The sequence below is a fragment of the Macrobrachium rosenbergii genome, chromosome 56 (genome assembly GCF_040412425.1).
Source record: "Macrobrachium rosenbergii isolate ZJJX-2024 chromosome 56, ASM4041242v1, whole genome shotgun sequence".
Classification (NCBI taxonomy): domain Eukaryota; kingdom Metazoa; phylum Arthropoda; class Malacostraca; order Decapoda; family Palaemonidae; genus Macrobrachium; species Macrobrachium rosenbergii.
The window spans coordinates 59,784,837-59,812,310 of NC_089796.1; the positions used below are offsets into that span (position 1 = coordinate 59,784,837).

A 27,474-nucleotide genomic window follows, 5' to 3' on the forward strand; every position below is an offset into this window, starting at 1 on the left:
GAAGACTAAGCTAAGAAGTTTTTAGTGATGGTCAACAAGTTGTTAGTGTTTTTTACCTGTGAAAAGATTTCCCCTTTCAACAAGTTTCAAGGTCCTTACAAGATAATTGAGAGAGTTAAGTGATAGAACTTATGTGATTGAAACACCAGAAAGAAGAAAACGAAAAGGAAGATACATGTAAACCTCTTAAAACTTACTTCTCAGAGACTAAAACTGAAACTGTGTCAATAACACAGACAACCAACTACAGAGACGATGATGGATATGAATTGGGAGCTGAAAGCAAGATGAATAATTCTTCAAGTTTTGGGCATTTGGAGGATAAACTGAAACATCTGAGTGTTGAGCAAGGTGGTGAATTGTGTGAAGTGATTAAAGCTTCACAGAACTGTTTTGCAGATGTACCTGGTGTACCAATCTGATCAAAGCATGAGATCAAGATCCAGAGAAGATGGAAACCATTCAAACAGAGAGCTTATCGCCATCACCTTATCATCGAGATGTTTTTGAAGAAAGAAGTTGAATATTTGTTACATGCATGGATTAGCAGAACCCAGTTCAAGTCACACAGTTCTCCATGTGTGTTAGTGAAGAAACCTGATGGCTCATTTAGGATGTGTACTGATTATAGGAAACTGAATTCCATCAGTTTGGCTGACAATTATCCCTTGCCTCTTATTGATCAAATACTTGATAATATTGGGCAAGCCAAATTTGTCTCCAAGATAGACTTGTTGAAGGGATACTATCAAATTCCCTTAGATGAGAATGCTAAGTTGCTGTCAGCTTTTTATTACTCCTTTTGGACTTTATCAGTATACTGTTCTGCCATTTGGTCTGATGAATGCACCTGCAACATTTCAACGAGTGATGGATCAACTGCTAGGGTCAAGAAGGAGTGGTGTATATCTGGATGACATTGTCATTTATTCTACAACATGGAAGAACATCTGAAGATATTAAGGAAAGTTTTCAAGAAACTAAGGGAAGCAGGACTAACAGTCAACCTACAAAAAGTGAGTTCGGAAGGCAACTGTGCAGTATCTTGGGTTTGAAGTTGGGAAAGGCCTTCTCGCTCCAGTGTCTGCTAATGTAGAAGGTATCCATAAGGCTACCCCACCTACTACTAGAAAACAGCTACAGAGATTTTTAGGCATGGCTGGATTTTATTGACGTTTCTGCCCAAATTTCTCAGCTGTAGTATTAACAGACTTAACTAGTCCCAAAGCTAAAGTTTGTTTGGACTACAGAATGTCAAGAATCATTTGAGAAGGTAAAAGCCATTTAACTTCAAGACCAGTTCTTCAAGCTCCAGACTTCAATAAGAAATTTGTGATACAAGTTGATGCCTCTGACTATGGAATTGGAGCTGTATACTCAAGAAGATGACAACAGAACTTTTGCATCCAGTATGTTTCATGTCTTCAAACTGGAAAACATCAGAAAGTGTATTCAACAATAGAAAAGAAAACTCTTAGCCTTAATCACAGCATTGAAAAGGTTTGAAGTGTATGTGAACCGACCTAGGAATGAAGAGATTTTACCGTGCTGTCTGATCACAATTGCTCCAATTTTTACAGTGGATCCAAATAACTGGCAGAGACTGACCAGGTGGTCTCTGTGCTTGCAACCCTATAATATTAAGGTACAGCATATCTCAGGAAAACAATGTGGTTGCTGATTATTTATCCCGTTGTGAATCGTTGATTCAACCCCGGATAACAAATCTTCTGGGGGAGGAGTCTTATGCTGTGATTTTCATAATGCAGTAATCTCCCATGTGTATGTGTGTATTGTTGTATACTGTATAATCTTATGTTCAGAATGCGATTATTGAAAAGAAAGAATTGCGTAAAGTTACAGTGATTAAACGCTATATGGTTTGAGAGAGCACGGTAGGCATGTAGAGAGGAGGGACAGAGGCTGATTGTTCTATAGAGATGCAATTTGTTTAGTCAGTATTCAAAACTTTGTTTTGGTTACTGAGATTAACACCTTCTCATATGACTAAATCCATTAGTGTACAAGACGTTATGGGACTCAAAAAACACTGTGGAAAACCTGCCATGTAGGTAGATGCCCATACAGAGGAGTCCACATTGAGAGACCATTATCCGTCTAGAAGCTGAGTCATTGCAATCTTGTCTCTCTCTCCAAAACTCTCTCTCTGACTCACTCTCCTCTTCTAGAACTCTCTCTCTTACGAAATGTCCTGTTTAATGTAAACTTAATATTTTGGATAGACGATGGTCACCATATCCTTTAACTGTTTAATTCCTTAGTAAAAGTCTGAGTTATCTGAACAGTGTATTTTTATTAAGTGTGTGTAATGGCGCCTGATTAAAAAAACACAAAGTTATTTGGTACCAAGGTATTGTAAACATAATTATTGGTTTTTAGTGCAGCAAAATAATATTTAGAGTGGTTATATGTAAAGATACCTTTTTACTTTTTAATATTTTTTCGTGTTATATGTTTTATGCTTTATCTTTTGAAGAATTTTTCTTTTATACATTTATGTGATGTTTTGCTATTGCCTTAATTTTTGCTTTTTACATTTTTTGATATTTAATTTTTAGAGTATATTTCTGTGTCTTTGTATCCACATTTTTACATGATTGATTTATTTGCTTTATTTGTTTAACACTTGGGAATTAATTTACATTGCAGTATGTTTTCTTCAATCAAGTTTTGTTTATAACAATTTAAATTTTACTTGAATAATTTTTTGGTTAATTAATAAATTAATTTCTTGATTTAATTTGACTGATAATTAATTCAGATTTAATCCAATTTTGCTTTGTTTTCAAATAATAATAAATTTCCCTGAGACTGTTAATGTCATGTATAATCTTTGAATTTAGAAAATAAATTTTTGTATTTAAAATATTATATCAGAGTTTCATTCATTGACCCACCAGTAATTTTGATTTGAATTAGAGATAGAGTGGTAATGAGATGTTTTGTTCTCAAGTTTTGAAAGTGAGCTACAAACCAGGGAAATGAAATAAAAGAAATACTGGAACTTTATAATGTTAATGGAGTGGAGCCTTAGATTTTACTTCACACCCCTGTTTAACGAACTTAATCTGCTTTCTTTCATGATTGATAAGTTTTATAAGGGATCACTATTGCCTTTAGAGAAATCAGTTGTTTTGTATGTGTGATGAGGGTTCAGGTGTCTACACAAGTTGTGAGGTAACTATAATTGTTGAATAAATGGTAAGTTTTGTAATCAAATATCAAGCACTTAGATACCAGGTTTGATTTGAAGAACAGACACTGACACTCAGGTCATCATATATAAATGGTGCCCTAGACTCCAGGACAAGCATTTAGATACCAGGTTTGATTTGAAGAACAGACACTGGACACTTGTCACAATATATATATATATATATATATATATATATATCACTATATATATATATATATTTACATATATTATTATATATATATATAACATTATTTATTTTCATAATGCAGTTATCTGTTGTGTGTGTGTGTGTTATTGTGTATGCTGTATAATGATTGTAAAAGAGTTGCTTAAAGTTACAGTGAAAAACGCTATTTGATGTTGGAGAGTTTTTAGCCAACCCTCCATCCAAGAGGGACAGAAATCACCTGACTAGACATGGAATTTGTTTAGTCAGTAGCATAAAACTTGTTGGTTAACACTTCTATTTGACTAAATCCATTGCAATACAAGACGTTGATGGACTCAAAACATGAAGAGCTACCAGTAGATAGACGCCCAATACAGAGAAGTCAGAACTTATAGACCAAAACATGCGTTGTTGAAAGAGAACGGCTTCTGAAGTCTCTCTTAGACTCTCTCTCAGAAGCTCTCTGATTAAGCTCTCTCTCTCTCTGGAAAGAGAAAAAGAACGTTTCTGAACGAGAAAGAAATTTAAGATAGAAGATGGTCACTCATATCCTTTAACGAAAAATAGATTTAAGAAAGAGAAAATCGAACAAAATTTTATGACTGTGTTGTAACAGCTGAATGGTTAAAGACACCTCTATTTGACCCTCTCAAGGTGATTCAATATATTTAACGCTAGTAAAGTGCACGAAAATAATATCTAAGTTTATAGAAGAAGCTCTCAGATGAGTTTTTTAATATTTTTCTTGGCTAAGAATGGGACGCTTTTGGAAAATTTTCTTTAGCCCACAGTGATGTAACGCTGCTAAGGAACGAATTTTGCTTTTAGCATTTATCAATATTTAATCTTTTCCTGAGATTTAAAGGTACTTAAACACAATGTTTACAAGCTTATTTAGATGACTTATTTTGTTTTAATATTACTTGGAAGTGAAAGATTTAACTTTGAGAAAGCGGATTTCTTGAATAAATTTTGATTAATTAATAATTAAAGATCTGATTTGGAGGTTGCCAGTTAAACATTTGAAGATTTGAAAATTAGTTGTTTTGAACAATAATAAATTTCCCCCAGACATAACGCTAATTTTGAAAACGAGAAATGAATAAATTTTTGACAAATATTATATTAGAAGATTTAACATCATTAGCAGCAGAACGAAACTTAGATTTAACGCTTAGAGAATCAACGCAAGTTTTATGTCTTCACCTAAATTTCAGGAGCAGATTTAACGGGAATCCAGGAAATGAAATAAAGTCAATGCAGGGTCTCTCTCCTCAGCAAGCCAATGGGTTCCTCAGATTTAACGCTGCAAGGCAATTACAGAAGCAATCTTGTCTTTCATGATTGGATAAGCAGGACAAGGTCTGGGAGTGTCAACTACTCAGTCCAAACCAGTTGGTCAAAAGCAAGAAATGACCAGGTGTCTTGCCCCAAAGAACTAAATTGTTGAATAAACGAAATTTTCTCGAGACTAAACAAATATCAAGCTCAACCAGGAAATGTAACTTCTCTCAGGAGTGGCTGAGCAGTTTGGAGGCTCCAATGCCAGATATAAGTGGTGCACTAGACTCCAGGAACGAAGTGCACTTACTGTAGATATCAGGTTTGATTTGAAGAACAGAAGCTGGACCATTTCCCCCAGATATTAAATGGTGCCCTAGACACCAGTTGGACAGAAAATCTACTTAGATTCTGTTTATTTTGAAGGGACACTGGACACTTAGAAGAATATAATAGTATATATATATATATATATTTGGACATAATGTCATAATTACTAACAGTCCGATGTTGAACATTTCATTACAAACCAAAGCTGTTTCAAAAAATGGTCTTCTTTAGGGAAATATAAGATTAGTAGTGCGAATATACAATAGTGAAAAATAAATGAGGAATTAGTCAAAGAATGGGAAAATAACCTAAACATTTTAGCTGTGATATTCCAGGTAGTTCTGAAATTATATAAAATAGTAGAGGAAATCAGGAAAAATATATACAAGAAAAAAAGTGAGCATGGTTCAAGAGTTGTCCAAATGATGGATCTTTGTTCCAGCAAATTTCAAGGGAAAAGCTCTGCAACCCTGAAAAGAACTCTGAGTAGAAAGTTGGATGATTCCTTGGGTCCTCAGTAGCTGATTAGAAACACAGAGCTCAACAAAAGATTGGTCACTGTAAAGAAATGGAGAGAAGTCAAACTTAGAAGAAATGAGTTGACTTACAAAATATCAAGAAGAGATGCAACAATATTTCCCTTTATTATCTGAAAAAAGGTTTGGAATAAGAGCAAAGACCTAGGCAGATCTACCAGGAATTGAAGGGCGATCTAACGAATGAAAAAGTCTCTCCAATATCCATTAGGCTGAGATATTTGCACATTGCAATTATGATTTTCTGACACATTCTTTTTTTCATTTTCTTGAAGACTGATGGATGAAGAAATAAGAGATGATTTTTTCTGGCCTGACTTATAAGATTTTTCCATATTCTGTCGGGGATTGTGCAGCTGCCAGATAATGGAAATTCAAAATGAAACCTCAGAAAGCCCCTACAGTACCAATATTGTTAGAGGGAACCTTAGCAATGGAACTGGCTTATAGATATTTATTGAGGCACTTTTCATGTGCGCCGACAGGCAAGATTTAACATTGAATCTAAATTAAAGATATCCTACTAGTCACTGTTGGAAAAGTATTCATAGATAGTTTGATAAACTATTTTTCTGTCATCCGTTTTCTACCATATGAAAGGGTAAGGAAAATATAAGGAACCATTTTATAAAAAGACTGTTTCAGGATTCGATGAACTTGTTAGGAGGAAAAAGTCCATGTCCACTGTTATCACCAGAAACCAAATGATAAAAAATGATAAAGGTTCTCAAAAGATATTGAAAATCTGTTTACTAGAGCTATGCAAAAAGTTGTCAGGCAAAGACTGGGATGTTGTGTAAAAATTGATGTTATTTGAAATTAGAAATGTTTTAAAAAGCATGGGATGGATAAACGAGATATTTTGTCAAATATAGAAAACAGATAGTGATGAAAATTTTGCAGAAATTATATATATATATAATATCCGGTAGTCCAAGGGAGTATATAAAGAGCTTGAGTTAAAGATTGAAGAGATTAGATAGATTTAGATAGAAAATCTTTTCTGAGTCAGTAAATTTAAAAGGAGAGTATTAAGAAGATGACAAGCAAAAAGAGAAATTAACCCATGGTCAGATGAAGATAGCCTCTTTAACTGCTAAAGAGATTTCAACAAGTTAAATCTTTACAAGATAAATTGATGGTTATGATAAACTTATAAATTGAAAACAATGAACTATGTTTCTAAAAAGGAAGGTACATGTAAACCCTGCTAAGGACCCATTCCGTAAGAAATCACAAAATGGAAGCAGTTTAAAGACAACTTGTTGTTCATGTTGAATAGAATATGTTGGGAGCTGATAAAATGCAATTTATTTGGAAAATTTGAAATAAACTGGAACTTTTGAAGTAGAGCAAACTAGAAAAAGGCTGTGTGAAGTGATTATGAAGTATAAACTGTTTCTGCAGGATGTACCGACTTGAATATTGCAATTTAATATGGATCAAGATCAAAGAAGAGGCTGACCATTGCAAACAGAGAGCTATATCAAAGGTCATTCTTGGTGATTGAAAGAAACGAAGTTAAATTTGTTACTCTGGGAAAGCAGAACCTTCAATTTATATAGTCTGGTTGGAGAAGAGAACCTTATGGCTCCTTCTCTGGAACTGATTATAGGAAACTGAATTCCATCAGTGTAAACATCATGTCTTATAGATCAGTTACTTGATAATGGGGTAGAGTTTGTCTTCAAATACTTGTTGAAGGGAAAATTAAGGATATATTTTAGACATTAATGCGTTGCGTCCAGCATTTATTATCCTATTGGACTATATCAGTTACTGTTTACCATTTCATCTGAGGAACATAACAGGAGGAACGAGATGATGGATAAATGAGATTGTTTGTAAACATGGAAGATGTAATCTGGTGATGACCATCCAAGACTAAGGAACATGGGAAGAACATCTTTTTGAGAAAGTGTTGAGAAATAAAAGGTGGGACTCAACAGTCACTGAGGGACGAGGAGTTACAAGGCAACTGTGCACGTATCTTGGGTTTGTATGGGAATCCCCCAGGCCTTCGCCCAGTAAATGCTAACCCAGAGGGTCCCTCCATCTCCTCGTCTCTTCCACCTCAGATTTAACGCTATCAAAACCGCTACAGAAATTTTGTGCCTCGACAACGCGTCGTCGCAACTCTCTTCTCCCCAATTTAACCAGTCATAACAGCCGCCTGAACCAGACTTAACGTTTCAGTCCGAACGCATTTGTTTGGACCAGAATTAAGAATCGCTTTGAGAAGGTAACGCCATTTGAGCAGGTGGTGAAATTCTTCATCCAGTTCAATAAGAAATTTGTGATAGAAAATGACACCTCTGACTGTGCTCCCAGATTTAACGCAAGAAGATGAAAGTAACTTTTTTGCAAATCTCTCATATGTCTTCTCTCTCTCAATCAGAAAGTATTCCACGATAGAAAAGAATCTCTAATACTAATCAAACATTGAAAAGGTCTTGAAGTTAAGTAACAGAAGAATTAAGAGCGTTTTGAGTGCTATTCACTTGAAAAAGTAGGCATCGTATTAAATTTAACAGCGGATCAAGATTTATTCCAGATTTACTTTGTGGTCTCTGTTGCTTGCAACCCTAAACACTTAAGGTACAGCATTTAATCGCTGGAAAGAACGAATGTGGTTATTGATCTCTATCCCGCTAATCGCCAGATTCAACCCCGAAAAAAGAACGAACTTCAGGGGAGTGAACGTCTTTCAGGAACGAAAAACCTTACGAAATATCCCGAAAATTGTGTATTGTTGTATACTTTAAACCTTATGTTCAGATTTAACCATAAAAAGAGAACGAAATTCAGTGATTAAACGCTCTTCCTTTGGAGAGAGCTCTTGTGTCTCTCTCTCTCTCATTTTGATTTTATAATGAGATGCAACGTTTAATAAGTATTAAAACTTTGAGATTCTCTTTCCATGACTAAACTAGTGTACAAGATTTAACGCCTGAAAAACACTGTGAAAAACTCTCTCCATGTCTCTCTTTATATGAGGAGTCCACATTCATTTAGGATATTATCCGTGCGGAAAGGAGCTGATATTTTGCCCTCTCTCTCTCTGGATTTCTCTCTCTCCTCTCTCTCTGAACCAGTGTAACGCTTTCTGGAAAACGAATGTCCCTTTTAATGTAATTGATATTTTGGTAGACGATGGTCATCATATCCTCTGACTGTTTAATCATGTAAATGTGTCAGTTTGAACACGCTTGTATTTTATTAAGTGTGTGCATTGAACGTGGATTTAAAAACACGAACGCAATTTCTCTCCTACTGTTGTAACTTAATTATTGGAGCTTTCCTGCCCAGATTTTTAAGTGCTTTCTGAAAAGAACGACCTCTCTCTTTAATATTTTTCTCGTGTTACAAGATTTATGCTTTATCAAAGCGAAGAAATCTTTTCTTTATACATTTATGCTGATGTGTTTGAACGAAATCCACTTTATTTTTTGAAATTTAACGAAAGTATATTTTGGGTCTTTGTATCCTGATTTCACATGATTGATTTAACGCTTTTGACAGGGAATTAATTTGTTTGAGTTTGTATCTTTCAATTTCACCTGTCTCAAACAGATTTAAATTTTACGGAAAATTTGGAAATTAATAAATTAATCTCTCTCTTTAATTTTGACTGAAGATTCCTCCAGATTTAATTCATTTTTGCTTTGTTTTGTGAACGAATAATAAATTTCTCTGAGACTCTCTAATGTCAATGAGCAATCTTGCCCCATTGCAAGCAAAAGTATTTAAAAGCATTTATCTTTGATGGCAGGGATGCCACCATTTTAATTTTCAAAGCGAATGAAACAAAGTTTTTATCTGAGATCTTTTCCCTTCAAACTTCATGATGACTCGAACTTGATGAATTTTATCTCAAGAAATACTTGAACTTTTTATAATGTTTCTGGAATAGTAAATACAAACAAACACGAAGACCTGTTTAAGAACTTAATCTGCTTTCATTTATTGAAAAAATTTATAAGGGTGCGACTTATTGCTCGGTAGAGAAATCAGTTGTTTTGAAGAAGAAGAAGAAAAAGAAAAAGTTTGCAAAGGTAAATGGAATTGTTGATTTAAAGCTAAGTTTGGGAATCGTTTGTCACAGATGCAACACAGGTTTGATAAAACAGTGGTGACACTCCTCTAACTTGTCATCAAACACGTTGCCAACTTGTCGCATATGACTTGTTTTGATACCAGGTTTCTTTTGAAGAACAAGACTGAGCTCTTATGTGGGTATGAACCTTGGCATAAATGCTGGATATGATATATAAAGCACCGATATATAAACGATATATAATTTATTTATTTTTCATTCTGTTTCTGTTTATTTGTTTGTTTGATCTGGAGTATTGTTGTGACAACTGTATAATTTTTCTTACAAAGATGCGTAACGATAAAAAGAGTTAGCGTATTACAGTTTTATAAAATTCAAACCTTGGAAACCAGCTCGGAGGTTGTCTCACCTCCTTTGGCACTGTTCTATAGAGATGCAATTTGTTTAGTCAGTATTCAAAACTTGCTTCACCTTCTCATCTGACTTCTCCATTCTTTCACAAGCTTTAGGGACTCAAAAACATTGGAAAACTGACCTTTAGAATATCATGGAAATACAGAGAATTTAGAGACCGAAAAGCGTTGTTGAGGGAGATGCGATGAGATAAGATTCAAAGAGACACTTCTCTCTATTTCTCTCGGAAACTGATTTGGATTAGAAAGTTTTCTATTTTAACGTTTAATTGATTTTTTTGACGAATTGTCACTCATATCCTTTAACGGTTTAATAAATTAGGTAAATACCAAGTTATCTGAACAGTGAGGGGGGATTATGTGTGTAACGGCGTGCCTTAGTGCTCACGTGGTATTTGGTACCAGGTATTGTAATATAATTATTGTTTGCAGTGTCCTGAAAATAATATCTGCAGGGTTATATGTAAAGATACTTTTTCACTTTTTAATATTTTTTCGTGTTATATGTTTTATGCTTTGTCTTTTGAAGAATTTTTCTTTTATGCATATATGATGTGTTTGCTATTGCCTTAATTTTTGCTTTACATTTTTTTTTAATATTTAATCTTTAAGGAGTATATTTCTGTTCTTGTATCCACATTTTTAAGCATGATTGATTGACGGCTCTTGTCGCTTAAATAAGGCAGTAATATACACAACACTAATACTACACATATGTTACATACATTATTTGGGAAGTGAAATTTTGTTATTTAACAATTTAAATATTTCTTGAATAAATTTTGATTAATTAATAAATAATTTCATATTTATTTTGAAGACTAAACGATATTAATTACTTTGAAACAGGCTTTATTTTGTTTAAATAATACATAATATTATATATAAATAAATATATACAAATCACCAGGTGGTAACCTTTTGTTTTAACATAACTTTTTATTCAAATACAGTGAGTCATTCATTGGCATATATATGCAACATCTTGAATATATGACATGATATATATATATGAGATATGTTTGTTCTCCTTGGTATACCTCTTCAAAATAAATAAATAATCTCTCCTGTAAGATTCTGTCCATGGGGTGCACAGCAAATGATTACTAGGCAATCATGCGGTTGCTCCTCTTGATAACTAACACCTTTGACTGGTACCTTTAGAACACAGTCATTTTGGAGTTTCTCCGCAGACTTCAGGTTCATTGGCTTAAAATATTTATTTTACTCAGCCACTACACTGCTTATTACATTGTCTATCTTCAACATTCAGCTTGTTTACGTCTCAGCTATGGAGCACTGGACTAAATTCCTACAATTGTTATTTGTATATAAGTTTACAGTGTTTCATTTCTTACTACTTGACTAATTAGTTTGGACTGCTTGAACAAAGTTGTTGATGAACGATAAAAATTTCCCCATCTATCCACAATTGTATTTGTTTACACTTTTAGGGCTGTTAACTGTACCCACAGCTGTTGTAACATTAGTTATATTATAATTTGTTAAGCTTGATACTCAGTCCATTTACCAGACCACTGAGCTTTGAGGTAACAGTTACCACCTGAGATTCCTGGGCCTTCTGCTCTGAAATTTGGATTAGACCTAAAACCTGGCTAAGAACCAGGTTACCTGCAACGGATTCAGCTTGTGTGCAAATCAAACCGCTGTTATAAGTGCAGAAGAATTCTAAACCAGAAATAACCTCCTTATCATTTCATTGGCCGGCCTGTTCAAGAATACTTAGATATTCGAGAATCTTTGACCGAATCGACCAACGAGGAACTGATCTCTCAAATGTTTTAGACGATTCCAGCCTCCCGCTCGTTTAAAACATTATTCACTTCCTGTAGGAAAAATTCAATGAAATTATCTGGAAATTTCATTGATTCTCAAAGACTGAAATCGCTATTACCATGATATTATTTTTTATTGGTACTTCTGATGATAAAATGAAGCACATTGTGTTTAGTGCCATGGTATTTATTACCCAATCTTACTGAAATGGATATTAAACCAGGTACTTCTTCCTTTACCAATGATGATAGTGTGGACTTACCATTAATCCCTAGAATTATTTTTCATCCAGATTTTTCCAACTGATCAAAACTCATCTGGAAATGTAAACATATGTAATATAACAAGTGCACTTTGGTACTACATCAAATACATTTGTCTGAATCACCTTGAGTACTTTACTCCTGATAACCTTAATTTGAGCTTCTCAGCTTTTCACCTTTGCCATCTGGATTTTTGTCTAGCTTTTTCTTTTTTAAGCAGCTGTCATCTCTTTTAATCGTATTTCTTATCACACTTCTGTGCTTCGAGAGCCGGGATGCCTCCATTTTTTCTCTTGACAGTACCTGTTATGATATCATACGAGACAATCCAGCCTGGGCACCAGCTTAATCAAATTTCAGTTGCTTCTGTCTCCGTCTAAGCTCTGAATAGTCAAAGACATCATTTTCAATTCTTTTGCCCATACTTATAAGCTCAAAATGTATTTGCTTGGAGATGCTTTCAAAAGTTTAAGCATCTTGTTCTCTCCTCATCTATTTTAAGAGTCCATCAATGCTGGTATTGCAAATGAATTTTATTTGTATATTTACCATGCTGGCAGACACCTGACCACCATATGACTATATCTCATATATATCATATTTATCTCAGAGTGATTTCAGATAATTCTCATGGTTCGGAGACTCCACATTGTGAAAACTATTGGAACATATCGAAAGCCATCTCTTCAGTTAATCAAAATCAACGGTCATTGATATTTTTCAACAAATAAATGTGAACATTTTGGCCAGTAAAGCCTTATCATAAAATAAAAGAATGTAGCATTTTTATATTTTTCTTGGTTTAATATATCAACACCATATATACACCAGAGTGATATTTATATAGGTTTTATATATATTATATTTATATATTGTGACGAAGTGTCCAGTGTCTGTTCTTCTGTAATCAAACCTGATATATCTAAGTGCTTGTCCCGGATATATATATATTTATATATGGGGAAATGGTCCATATATGCACCATTTATATATTGTGACTTAGTGTCCAGTGTCTGTTCTTTAAATCAAACCTGGTATCTATGCTTGATATTTGATTACCAAACTTACCATTTATTCAACAATTATAGTTACCTCACAAAAGCCAGACACCTGAACCCTCATCACATAAAAGACGACTGATTTCTCCAAAGGCAACAGTGATCCCTTATAAAAAACTTATCAATCATGAAAGAAAAGCAGATAAAGCTGTTAAAACAGGTGTGAGGTAAAATCTATGGCATCACTCCATTAACATTATTAAAGTCTAAGTATTTTATTTATTTCATTTCCTGGTTCGAGCTCACTTCAATTACTTGAAGGAAAACATCTCACTTACCACTCTATCTCTAATTCAAATCAAAATTACTGGTGGGTCAATGAATGAAACTCTGAGATAATATTTTAAATACAAAAATTTATTTCTAAATTCAAAGATTATACATGACATTTAACAGTCTCAGGAAAATTTATTATTTGAAAATTGATTAAATCTGAATTAATCAATCAGTCAAAATTAAATCAGAAATTAATTTATTAATTAATCAAAAATTATTCAAGAAAGATTTAAATTGTTAAATAACAAATTTTGATTGAAAGAAATATACTGTAAGTAAATTAAATCCCACGTGTTAAAACAAAATAAGGCAAATAAATCATATAAAATGTGGATACAAAAGTCACAGAAATATACTCTGCAAAAAATTAAATATCAAAAAATGTAAAGCAAAAATTAAGGCATAGCAAACACATCACATATATGTATAAAAGAAAAATTCCTCAAAAGATAAAGCATAAAACATACAACATGAAAAAAGTGTCCAAAGTGAAAAAGGTATCTTTACATATAACCACTGCAAATATTATTTTTAGTGCACTGAAACCCAAAACCATATTACAATACCTTGAAGGTGCCAAATGCTTCAAAGTCTTTAACCAGGCGCCGTTACACACACACTCAATAAAAATACACTGTTCAGATAACTCAGACATTACTTACTACATGAATTAACTGCTAGCATCATGAACACCACTGTCTACCAAAATATCACCACCATGCTAAACGGGACATTCGTAATCCCGCGAGCGAGAGAGAGAGAGAGGGAGATGAGTGGAAAATGCGCCCTTTCCACAACGCTTTTGTCTCTGGAGTGTAATTCCTAGGATGCAGAGGCCACAGTCTATGGGGGTGGAAAGAACAGGTCCCAGACGATGTTTTATTTTAAAACCTTTTAAAATGATAATTAGAGACAAAGTGAAATTGTGCTAACACTAATATTTATCAATACATAGTTTCCTGGAACAAGAGAATTTAGTTATTATAATAAGAATGGAAAACATCGCTTCTAATAACATTCCTGAACATTAGGCAACTTTTTGTAATGGAATCTTCCACCCCAATAGCGTTTTTTTTGATCGCGGCCCATAACGCCTTGAACGCTAATGAGTCATCTAAGAAGGTGATAGGAATGCACACGGCAGTTTTGAAAATTGACTAACAAACGCGTCTTGCACAATGAACAACGACCTCAGTTCCTTCCAGCGGACGCATACCGCCGCCCTCCTCAAACCATACAGCGCTTAATCACCGCGAATTTACGCCATTCTTTTACAGCATACACGCCGCAAGATTCGAAATTACAAGATCACACAGCATACGACAATACACACATACACACGGGGAGATTATTGTGCCAAGAAAACCATTAGTAAGAATATATATATATATATATATATATATATATATATATATATATATATATATATATATATATATATATATATAGTTATATATAATATATATATATATATATATATATATATATATATATATATATATATATATATATATATATATATATATATATATATATATATATATATATATGCACACTCAGTAGTTTTGTATGAATGCTGCATTCTTATAATTTTGATGATAAGACTTTATTGAAATGTTCATAGCGATATCTTCATCCGTAAATGATGTGACCTGTTGGTTTTTCAACTCTTGCTGGTGAAAGAACACACACATATATATACTGTATATATGTGTGTTTGTGTATATATATATATGTATATGCATGTGTCTGTTTGTTTGTGTGATCTTTCGTCAGCACAAGTGATTAAAGACCTCTCCTTAGAAACCAGATTTTAAAACCATATGTGAGAAACATTCTTGGGCCAGGAACATTCCATTGTGCCACTGTATTTATTTTTGTATTTGATAGTTAGTCAGCTCTGATTGATTGTAGTTAATGTAGAGATGGCATGGGGGTCAGCAGCCTCTTGCTAAAAAGACTTGCTGAGAACAAAAAAGTTAATACGCCTTCAGAGAGGAAAAGGCAATAGTATTCTTTCTACTGAGAGCACACTAATTTTTCTCTGAATATCATTGCTGTCTAGCTATCTCTTCGGCAAAAGTACTAAAATGATGGTTTTCTGTAGACAGCAGATGTAAGTGTTCGTTCCAGGGGTATTCCTCAGCGACCGCTATTTTGATCGTTGAAGCTTGCTTACAAGGCAGTATATTATTAACACGTAGGTAAAGGTTGGGGTACCACTCTCTCTTTTGACTATCAACCCCTCACCCACCCCTATTTTTTTATTTTATTTATTTATTTATTCGTTTTTTTGTTGACTATCAAGTCAAGATATTCCTGTTGTTGTTGTGGTTATGGAACCCGACTTGGTTGTAAGTCAGTATTATAAGACTTTCTCGTCTTTGGCTGTCGTTTAGCAGATCAGATGCTAGAAGGATAACATGTATTTTCTTTTTCCGTTTCGCTTGCTTGGTTGCTTTATATACTTACCTTGTGCAAAATCTTCAGGTTTTATGTATTATAACAATTTTACCATTGTTCATGCAAGATGCTAACCTATGTCATTACAGCAAGACTCCTTTTTGAGCAGTTATGAATTGTTTTTCTGAACTGTTACTGAGGAGCACTGAGGGTTACTATCTCAGTCCATCTCAGTCTCCATACCACTGAAGAATGGGGCATGTCAGGAGTCATCTTCTCAGGATTATGCTTTGGGATTTCCTATGAGAGTTTCCTTCCCATTCAGAAGCGATGTCAGTTTCTGATTTTGCCGGTATGGTCACAAATTTTTTAACTCAACCAGTTTGCCCATAAGCCAGATAGGTTTCTCCCTTGATTGAATCTGATGTAATCCAAATATTGACGATTCTATATATGACTGTCTTTTGGAGAGGACTAGTATGGACCAGTCACAGGATTCAAAGGCTTCATTCGTTATTTGTGGAGACTGTAATGCAAAGCACAGTGAGCGGCTAAATTCATATTCCATGAACATGGCTGGTCTGCTCCTGAGTTCTGCGTATCATCCGATTTTGTCCGTCTAATTGAGGAACCTTCAAATATTGTGGTCTAACAGTGCTTGTGGTGATACTCTCCATACTGAAAGTATCTTTTCGTGACACGACATACACACACTGCTCATGTCCAGTAATGCTCATGCCAAAGATAGTTGAGGTTTGTGCATTTTGTATGCGTGGGCACTATCTGTGTTTGTGTACTGCAAGTTCCCATGCACTGCCATGACTCACAAGCCAGACTAGCATTGTCCTGGTGCTTGACCCTTGATCCTTGATCAGGTTTTGTTGATATAGGATAGTGGAAGGGTGTCCTTTGTGGTCAGGAGTTTATGGTTGAATCTGTTCATGCAGACATTGTCTTTCACTTTAAATCCCATACACCACTTGTGCTTGGTAGGAGTCATGCACAGTGTAGTAGATCTTTCAGGATGCGACATAACAGTGTCCTGTGCAGCCTTTTTCTGGCACAACTGCAGCCCTTCCTGGATGTGGCAGATGCATGGCTTAGTCCAATACCCTCAAGTCCAGTATTAAGTGACACTTCCTGTGTCTGATGTGATTGGTGCTCCATTCAGGGACAGCTTTTACCTGGTGCACCTTGCATCTGTTGGTGGCCATTCCTATACAGGGTACAGCCATTGCCCAGAACCACTGGGTGGCTCTTCTCTTGGGTGTACTGGGCAATCTGTGTTGTCTATCATTGTTCCTGGTTTCTGCTCAACTCAGTTTAAAATTGCCAGTGTCGGATCTGACCAGTGCTGCTTCCTAATGTGGGCAGTTACAGTACTAATTGATACATATATGCTTGCTCTACCATAGCTTGTGCTCTACCAGATCTGTGCATATATCATACTTGTAACCAGTCTCAGTCACTGAGGCTAGTTTCATGCGCGATCAGGTCCATTGTTGGCAATGGAGATGCTTGATTACTGGATCTCCCATCATTACCGATTCAGTGGTTTCTTGGTTACCTGCACAGTAGCAGCATGATCAGTTGCTAGTAGGCATTTGCTCATATGTGGATTCTTTGTTTGGGCTCATCTTTCTTAGTGGCCTGCTACCATTATAATTTGGGTATTGTCTAGTAGTGAAATTTTGACCTCTCCTTTCTGTGAGGGTCCTTGCATGGCAGAGGCTCCTTTGTGACAGCTTGGTCTTTCCAGATAAGAATTCTTGTGGAGGAGCAACTTGCAGTTCACATGACCCTGTCTTAGCCCTCAGAATAATTTTTCTTCTGGACATGCCTAGGAAGGGAAGAAGACATCTCATTATATAATCATTGGGTTTCACACAAGATTCAGCCTGTTCAGTTGTATCAGCCTGACTTTAGAGTTAAACAATCTGGCATTGCTTCTTTAGTTCAGCCTTCCCTGTAATCATTACCTTAGTCCCTCCTTGTGAGGCTTGGGTGGTATTCAGTCACCTTTTCTTAGGGATAGTTCATCTTGGAAAATTGGCCATAGAATGATGGGAACTTTGTTTCTGGTGTAACTCCTCTTGCTGGGGGATTAGTTTCGTTACCCACTGACCTAGATTTTCCATTCTCTAAATGGGAAAGACAGGATAGCTCTGAACCTTAGCAAGACTATAGACCAAAATGAGAGACTGTCCCTGCATGTTGGAAGCCAGCCTTTACTAAAGATCACAGGAGTCTTGTTTTCCCTAGCTTATCTATGTATCTGGAAATCTAGCATTTCCAGATGGATGAATTTGCTGCCTCTCCAGTCTCTCGCTGTCATTAAGCTCAATGAGACCAAACCTTCCACCTAAGGAATGAGTCTTCTAATAAGTTCAAGAGTTTGTATTCCCACAGGAACAAATTACAAATTTTGAAGATAAATTGTATTTTCCATAGGTTCACACATTTAAGTATTGGGTGAGTGGGCAATACCTCCATCCATCACTTACCTGCAGATAGCTTACTAACTTGGTGCTGAGCTTCAGCGATCGAATTAGGTTATGCTGAAGGATATTTCTGATAAGTATTCTGGTTTGTATGGCTTGGATAATTACAGGATATCCTCAAAATTTGTAACTTTGGACCATTACCAAGAACTGGAGAAAGGAAGATTGGCTAGCATTGTTAGTGCCTTTCCATATGCCAATATCCTTTTTCTGTGCATGCTCCATAATATTGAGTACCAGAGATCTCTTGCTTCCTTTATGGTACTTTTTATATCATAATTTATTCAGTAATTGCTACTAATCGTTTGTATGTATATTCTTTATTGACTCATTTCTATTACTGGTTACATTCATTTGTACTTGGTTGCAATGCTCTTTTCTTTTAGCCTATTTATCTTTTTTCACATTGGCCTCGATCACCTTAGTTATTGAAAGGCACTTAACAGAAATATTATAATTAGCAAAATAACTTCTTTTTATATAGAGGAATTCAACTGTGTGGTGTTTTGTTCGGAAATTTAAAGGTCGTTTTGTTCCTCAACAGTGTACCCATATAATAAGAAATGATGGTAATATAAGATAGCGACGATAGTTAATTGGAAGTAAATCCCACTTTGAGACTAAATAGTACAGCTAAAAGGACTTGAGATTTTAAGGAGACCAGACTTAATTCCCGTGTTTCTATATCTAAATCCATAGCTTTCCATGGGATAGGGTGATAAGCTGGTAGATGTGTCATGTTCTTGAGCGGCGTTGACGTATCTTCCCATAGATTTAGCGACTCCAAGTCACGGAGATAAGAGGATTAACTGGCCCCTCCCTCCATTCTTTAGTGCAGAAGTAGCAGATAAAAGACCATTTTATTATACCTGAAACTTGCTGTACAAACGAAGGCTCTCCACTACGCATCCATACTTCTAAGGTCGTGAGAAATTTATATTTCTGAATGTGACATATATATGCATAGCTATGTAGATTTTCCAATATCGAGATTAATATTTTGCTCATGGATTATCCGGTAACCCGTCGAATATACATGTAAATGTCTGTTTATACATACATACATACATACATACATACATACACACACATATATGTATATATATTTATATGAAATTTTTTATCACACCGTGATTTATATACAATCATGAAGTTACAAATGTCGCTTAATATCAAATCCACGCTACCTCGGGAATATCCCCGATGGGGAATTTTCATCGAATGGGAGTTTATAAGTGATAAATGGATTGGTACTGCCGGGTCTACAATCCATTTATCACTTATAAATGCCCGGTGATAATTCATCGAGGATATTTGAGGTAACGTGGGATTGATAATAAGCGACATTTAGTTTGATGATTGTGTATATATATATATATATATATATATATATATATATATATATATATATATATATATATACTATATATATATATATAATCACATGTACACAGATGGAGTATTGAGCATTTGTAAACCAGTATAAAGAGAACAATTCACTGATTAAATAAAAGAAATAAAACACGAGACGAAAATGTTTTCTGTATTTATTCGATTTTTGTTTTCATTTGATACATATATATATATATATATATATATATATATATATATATATATATATATATATATATATATATATATATATATACACATACATACACACAGTCAGACATTACATAGAATATTTTCTTTTTAGCATTCCCAGTAAACAGCTTTTTTTTTACTGAGTATTGCTGGATATATATTTTCTTCATATGCTTGTGTTACTATGCCAAGGAGTTCTTTGACTTGTTTGGATATTATGGGAGATGCAGCGCATTAGTGTATCCTCTCTTATGATTGCTTGACGTGGGCGTGACATCACTTTTAAGTGAATCGTTACAAAATAGCAAAATTTTGTAGCTGCAGAATTGTTTTCTCAATGACATTGTCATCTGAGCCCCTTAATGATGTGCCTCGCTAAATGTTTGGGACGGCTGTACTTTTCGAAGGTGTTTCCTTCGTTTGAAACAATCTGTAATTACCGGAGGCTCATAGCGACTCGTTGTTGGGAAATTAAGTACAGTTGTGAAAGAACCGTAATAGATTTTATCATCATATCAAGATAACCGGATAAACTTATCATAACTGACCACTTCTTTCAGCAATAAAACTCTAAAATGTTTATTACTCTTTTTCCGGCGAGATACCTTTAGATTATCTATTTTAGACAGATTAGAGTTGGCTCCGTCGCGCACTTGAACCTCAAAACTAGAAAATATATCCAAGTTTTCTTCAGAGTTATTTGTTATCTTGGTTTCAGTCGTTCCGAAGAACAGAACTGTGCCTTTTATCGGCGGGACTTGATTCATCAAAGGAAGGAATTAACTACAACAACAAGTATAAAGTTCTTTCGAGTTCCCATCAGTAAAGATGAGTTGTTTAGCGGCCTGTCCTTGACTGTTTTTATCCCGCCCCTTATTTCCAGTGTGATTTCCAGGTAACAGTCTAACAGTGTACACCTTCATGATTTCTCCCGAAGGACTAATCGGTATGCATAAGGAATTCATTCTTTATTTGTTGATTCATAGTCACTTGAATTTGCCCAAGTTAGGAAATAATTTAGCTTTAAGATTTTGGAAATGTCTCATGAAGGATATGCAAATACCTCCGCTGGTGTGTGATTCAAATCAACAGTCACTTTATTTTCTGGACCTTTGTTCAAATTCCACGTGGACCAGCAAGCGCTGCAATTGTATGATCACCTCATCTTCATTGGTAATCGATTGACTTAGGTGTTGCGTCATTAGACATTCGGTTCACTGCTTGTCCGTTCATGCCGTCCACGGTCTAGATAGAACAGACCTCTTCTGCGCATGGCGTCACCGTTCCCTTGGTTTCCCTAACCGTGGTCCTACAAGGGCTATATCTATTCAGTTCTCTCTCTCCCTCTGCTTCTCTCTAAAGTCTCACTGGCAGCTGATTAATGAAATATGATTTCTATCGTCATTTACTAGAATATTACAGATACTGTGAAACTGCAGGTTATTAATAAAACAGTACTACCTTTGGAACTAATTTGATTAAGTTGTAAGTTTCATCAATTTCCTAGCCGCTCCCTTACATGTTTGACCTTGCCGTTTATTACTCCTTATCAAATTGGATATTTCATGAGAAGGTATTAAGGACATCTTGGCAAACAAACTTATCACATCGTCTAGAACATTAACACCAGAGCGTTTTATTTTAGAAGACAGTGTCCTTATAATGGAGCAGATAAGTGATACCATCGTTCATTTGATGATACAAGCTTGAAATCTGGCAGAAATACTCATCGGGTGTAGACTTTAAGAAAAAAGTGCTAGCCACCTAAAATTCCCTTAGGTGGCAATTTTCCAAGATGGCCGCCATATGACGATTATCGTAAAAACAAATGCCAATATACTTTAGTATAAATGGCCAAAGTTCAATCATTATTGGGATAAATCAGGTGGTTCTTTGCCATAAAATTGCAGACTTTACTTGGGAGAACAGTCCTTGCCATTCAGGAATCCAGTTTGTCGGTCATTTTCGAAGATGGCCGCCAGGTAAGCCCAATATGCAAAATAATCAAACTTTCTTGGTATTTCTGCATATTTGTCCATATAACATAATTTCTATGAGTATTTATAGCCATTTGTTCATAGATATAATTAAAAAAAATATATAAGTTACAAATGTACTAACTCATTATTAACTGTGTCCAAACTTGAGAATTATGATAATGAGTACATTTAGTGTCTATTCTCTTCCTGTCAGTTGTTGAACATCAGTGTTTTAGACTCCTGAAGATGTATTACAAGGCAGCTACAGACTGCAGTACAGTCTAACCTGTCTTTTACATGCACCTTCCACCACAGTGTCTTGCATCCAAATTTAGTTAATTCCTGGCAGCATTTAGAAATCGGTTCAAGTGTGGTCCACACAGTTCTCCAAGTGTCATCCTCTTTCGTCCATCCCCACCTAGAAGGAATAATATTGAAGTTCTGGATCACATTTAACACATTTTCCCCAAATATGACCCGCCTGATAGGCTGCTCTTTTTGCATGTTCCCTTAGTGCATTTTTAGTTGGTGGGATTAAGTCATTTGACCTCTGCTGCCGGGCAAGTCTGAATATTACAGGTGATGTTTCTGTATAGTAACCTTGCTATCAATAATGTAGATAACAAGTTCAGAGAAAGCCACAGGATATAACTCTTTCCATTGATCATGGAGATTCTCCTCTTGCTCTATCGCATTAAGATGTGCTCCCTCTGAGTTGTATAAGTCTGCCAAGCATCATGGGTGATACTTCAGCTCTTGAGCAACATCACCACCGCTTAACTTTGTAAGGAGCGTTCCATGGTTTGGGGTCTTGGCACATCGATTGAGCCTTTCATTTAGCTGCATTGTCATTGCTTGTCTTAAATTTGATATTTCATTCTCTTCACGCAAAAAGCATTGTACCTTTGGAGGGTCTAAGGTTCTTGATCTCTTTCCACAGTTTTCTTCAGTGCCTGATGTACTGGGAGTCACTGTTCTCTTCTGTGCTCTTTTCAGTTTAGTATTATTATCCAAAAGTCTGCAACTGTTATGATAGTTTGCTTTATTTCACATCTATGTAGTTTCTATGTCTTCTTCATCATCTAGCCGTGCTGGATCAAATGACTCTGGCATAGCAGTAAGAGCATGAAACAATGGTATATTTTTTGCAAGCTTAATGTATCCAACAGAGTCCTGTTTTTTTTCCGAAATAAGCTAAAAGGTAAAATTAGTGTTTCATCACCTTTGTCCTCTTAACAAAGACAGCATTTACTCCAGTCAGTAGAGCTGGCCGAGGGTTTATCCTTTTACCACCTTTGCTCACTTTCATGTATGGGATACAGTTAGGTTCGAGCTGTTGCCCTATACCTAACCCGATCATTCCTCCAATATCATTTAAATCCCGTGCAATCTGTACACCATCCGGATAACGTTAAAGCACCCGTCATCCTTGGCTCGGCCCTCCCACTCTCTCACACCCTGTCAGTTCAGGTGCGGCTATCTAATTCCTTTGGGGCTGATTAGATAGCATTTGGGATACTATGCTTGCAGTTTAGCTGATATTGAACCCCATGCTGAGTTTCACAGCAGTGTCTGTCACCGATGTGCCCTGGTAGTGAACGACTGACACTCTCTTGGCTCTACCTCCATAGTTTAATTTTAGAGTTTTCCTTCACAAATATGAACAGTCTTTACTCTGATATTGAGCTTCATCTGCCCAGAGCAACTGGTTTTTTGGTGCCAAGAACCTTCCGTTTGCCCCATTGCTGTCTGCAGAATCCCCCCTGCCTCAGGAACAATAGTGTTAACTTGATTGCAAGGTCGGCTCTGTAGTTTGCAACCCTGTGGGACATTATATAGACAGAAAAAGCTTACCTCTTTGCCTTCCCTTCCTTAGCAGCCTTTTTTAGTCGCAAAAGTTGGAAATAAATGGACAGAGATTGGCGTTTTTGTGGTTTATGGCTGTTTTTGGTGTGCTGGCGGTCGTCTTGAAAAAAATGGCTGCCATACTGGAATTTTTAATGGCTAGCACTTTTTTCTCAAAAAGTGACCTACAGAGTATATTCATACTAAATTTCATGCTTGTATCATCAAATGAACGATTCTGGCCAAAAATCACATTAAGCTGCTCTACTACAAACAGTGTTTACCTTCTGTCAGCTTTTCCCCATGTACAGCATTAAAAATTTCCCTCATCGTGATGTTATCGTAACTACTGTAGAGGTGTTCTGTTATTTATGGTGCTCATAGCATGTTTAAGGGATGTAAATGTAATTTATCCTTTTAATAAATATTCTATGTAAAATTAGTAATTTGTAATTGTAGCCTTTATTTATATTTTTTTATAGTACATGTAATCCACAAAAATTTTTGGTTTGAGAGAACTGTTTTAGTTCAGTTTGTGTTTATTAACAAGATGTGTCAAGCTGTGGACGTTAAGACAACCCAGTTTAGCTAGTAAGAAAGAATTTTTCCATTTCTTCCCTCCTTGAAGGTTTTTTCCCTGCTCGGTTGGTGTGTCCACTTCTTTGTCTACTCATTAGCAGGTTTATGTAGAAAGTTATGCACTATTTTGTTATTAAGATTCTACTGGCAACAACCGATTAGATTTTGGAAGAGATAGGAATGTAAGATTTAGGGAGAAGAGACTATTTTGTGCTGATGGAGAGCTTGAGTGGGCTATTGCGGCTCAGAGCTGCGCCAGAAATCGAAAAAGCACCATGCCTACATCCAAGGTCCTTGCCTACATCAACATAAAATATGTCCAGAATAGGGCTCGGCGCCCGGGTTTAGGTTAGGAAAGATTAGCTATTGGATTTATATCTGTAATCATCATTTCTCAGCCGTGGCGGACGTTTGGGGTCTTTGCACGATTGTTTTGCAGAGGTATTTCTCTAATAGCCCCGAATAGGTACATGGTGCATTGTAGGCATTACTAAAGGGTATTTGCAGCATTCTCTCGGCCCTTAGATGCCCCGACATTTTAGCCTTTTACTTGACCTCCGTCCCTACTGTCAAACGCTGGTACTGTAGCCAAATTTTCATAGAGCATAAATCGGATTTCTCACTTCTCTAGTAAAGTAGATCGCTTCAGACTATTGCTTTGTTCTTTGGAACTCTCGACCTTTAGTCTGTGGAAGCTGGGCGCCAGTCACTGAGTTGGAACGTCCAGTCAAAAACGTTTTGTTCTGGCCTCGAGCCAAACTACTGTCATATCCTGGCTGAAACTATAGTACAGCGCACCGTCAACGCTGTGCGTGCATCGTGCAACGGTGATCATTTGATAAATGTCGGCCTTGAGTTCTCTTTGAGGAGCTCCGGTTTAGTAAGCCTTTATTTGAAAGGAAAATTGTATTTTTTTAAACACTTTAGGCAAATGGCTCTTGTTCAAGGGACAAGATTTCGTAGGAAATCTCACAAATTGTTCTCTGTCGTTTGTTTTGACTTCAGTACTTTGCCTTCAGATTCATCAAATATTTTCACAGCTAATTCAGTCTGATGTGGTTGTGACTTAATATAAACGGGATATTTTAAAGGAAGTATAATGCATCAGCTGTCATTTGTATTTGATAGACTGCAAAAGAAAGCTGACTGAATGAAGCTGAAGATGTTGTTATGTCACTTTTACATTCCCTATATTCGGCGACATCACAAAGAGAGTAACTTCAAGCAAATAGCTGCCATTAAGGCATTTTCCTAAGAAGTGACGTTTCTTCCAAAAATATGTCCATCCAGTTTTTGCAGTGAATAAGCTCGAAATAATCTTTTAGACAATAATATTCAAAATAATTTAGGATTATTTTGTGATACACAACTTCATGTGATTTCCTGTTTATCAACATGTAATATTTCTTTCATAACGATTCCATACCACATCTGCCGTTGTTTCCTTTACGTTGTTTAAGGACTATCAGGTTACTTACTATGCAAGGCTGGACTATCCGTGTTCGCCATTAGCCTGAATGTGTATAGTAGAACTGCCCCTTTCAGGGCTTGGGATATTTCAGTGCTCATTATAGATGAGGTTCCTAGTGCGGTCAATGTATTGTGTCGATTAATATTGAAAAGTAGAAGTTGTTTATATACAAACCTTGTCGGTTCCCCTGTCTTATGAATTCTGCATTCATTATAAACCATTTATCAGTTACAGTTTTGTCAGTCTATAGTTTACACTTAAGATAATCCTGTGTTGTTAACAGTTATGGTAAACATTTTGCTCCATTTGTCGACTGTTTATTTGTGCCATTAAGTATGAAGAGGTGGTAGTTGTATGAAGTATCTGTGAACTCACACGTAGACACGAAGTGATGCCTTTCCACATTTATTCTCAACAGTTGCTGGTGGAGGGTATCCTTCAGGGCGACCTTGAGAAAGTGACGGAGGCTCTGAAGGGAGATGTGGATGTTAATCGACTCACACCCGGCGAGGATGGGGTCAGCCGAACATTGCTTGGATTGGCTGGCTACCTAGGACACGCCCACTTAGTGGCCCCGTTGGTTTCCGCAGGGGTGGACATCGATGGCAGATGTAGCAGAGGCTTTACGCCTCTCATCCACGCTGCTGGGGAAAAGCATGCCAGTGCCATTAGAGAGCTGGTTAAGGCTGGGGCCGACATCAACGCCACGACGTCAGCCAGAGAAGTCCGTAAGTAAACGCACGCAGGTAATGCGATTGCAGACATCATTTTTAAATCTTTGTTTTGTTCATGACCGTAGGCTTTATAGACCGGTATATAATTTTCAATCTTATTCCATTTAATGCTGGATAATTCACTTTTCTAAACAACTCGATTCATACTTTACCTGGTGAATGAAGGGTAAAATCTCTGCAGGAAACACCTACAGCATTAGCTTCTTCATATACCTTCACAGACTACATCATCATTTACTTCTAACTTGCTCGCCCTCTCTCATCTACTGGATGTTAAGGCCCTTCTATTCCTGTAGCTTTTCCATTCCATCATACCAGTCTTCTAAGCCTTCCTGTCCTTCCTAACACTTCCAAACAATGAACTTTTTAATAAACTCCCGTCCTCCATTCTCTACACAATACCTAACCATTTAAAACATTCTGATTCATGTTTTCAGTTATCCAACCTCCGTATCTCTCCTTCATTTCTCCACATTTAGTAGCTTTTCAGTCTTTCTTACTCCACACATAACATGTAAACCATTCATCGCAACGGCTTCAACCTTTTTCTTTTATTCACATTCATCAAACATGCTTCAGTTTCACAGAGGAGAGCTAGGTCAACAATGCTATCATTTATTGCAACTTAGCTTATAAGACGAATTCCATGCTTCACCTATTCTGTGACTCGCCACTTCCCTCTTTATTCCTCCACTGTGCGTGTTAATATGCATTTCTGCATCATGTTTGTTTTCATTTACTCTTGCTACATTCACTTTCAAATTTGCCCTCTTACCAACGCATTCCAACTCTTCCTCTGGTTTGTGCATTTCCTCTTCATTATCCCTAGTCAGTACTGTGTCATCTGGAAATGTCAGCCATACCAGGCTCTTTAAATATACAATGCTTATGTTATCGCAACTTAGTTCAGTTTGCCGGCACGGCGAAAGAAGAGTTGATTTAATAGTAACAAGTTCATTGGCGTCATTTTGTTATCTTTTG

The 27,474-nt window shown here is 36.0% G+C and overlaps 2 protein-coding genes across 4 annotated transcripts in view; both read left to right on the forward strand.

Annotated features, from left to right (window-relative positions):
* Positions 1–938: 938 nt before the first annotated feature.
* LOC136836221 (myotrophin-like) lies at positions 939–26,495 on the forward strand. Its single transcript, XM_067100223.1, has 2 exons — positions 939–1,016; positions 26,178–26,495. Exons 1-2 carry the CDS (start codon positions 939–941, stop codon positions 26,493–26,495), a joined length of 396 nt encoding a protein of 131 aa, XP_066956324.1.
* The window catches only part of LOC136836675 (ankyrin-3-like), a 264,679-nt gene continuing 263,388 nt past the window's right edge, over positions 26,184–27,474 (forward strand). For all 3 annotated transcript variants that reach the window (XM_067101149.1, XM_067101150.1, XM_067101148.1), the window contains exon 1: positions 26,184–26,487. The gene's annotated coding sequence lies outside the window, so the exon portion shown is untranslated. The remainder of the gene's footprint in view (positions 26,488–27,474) is intronic.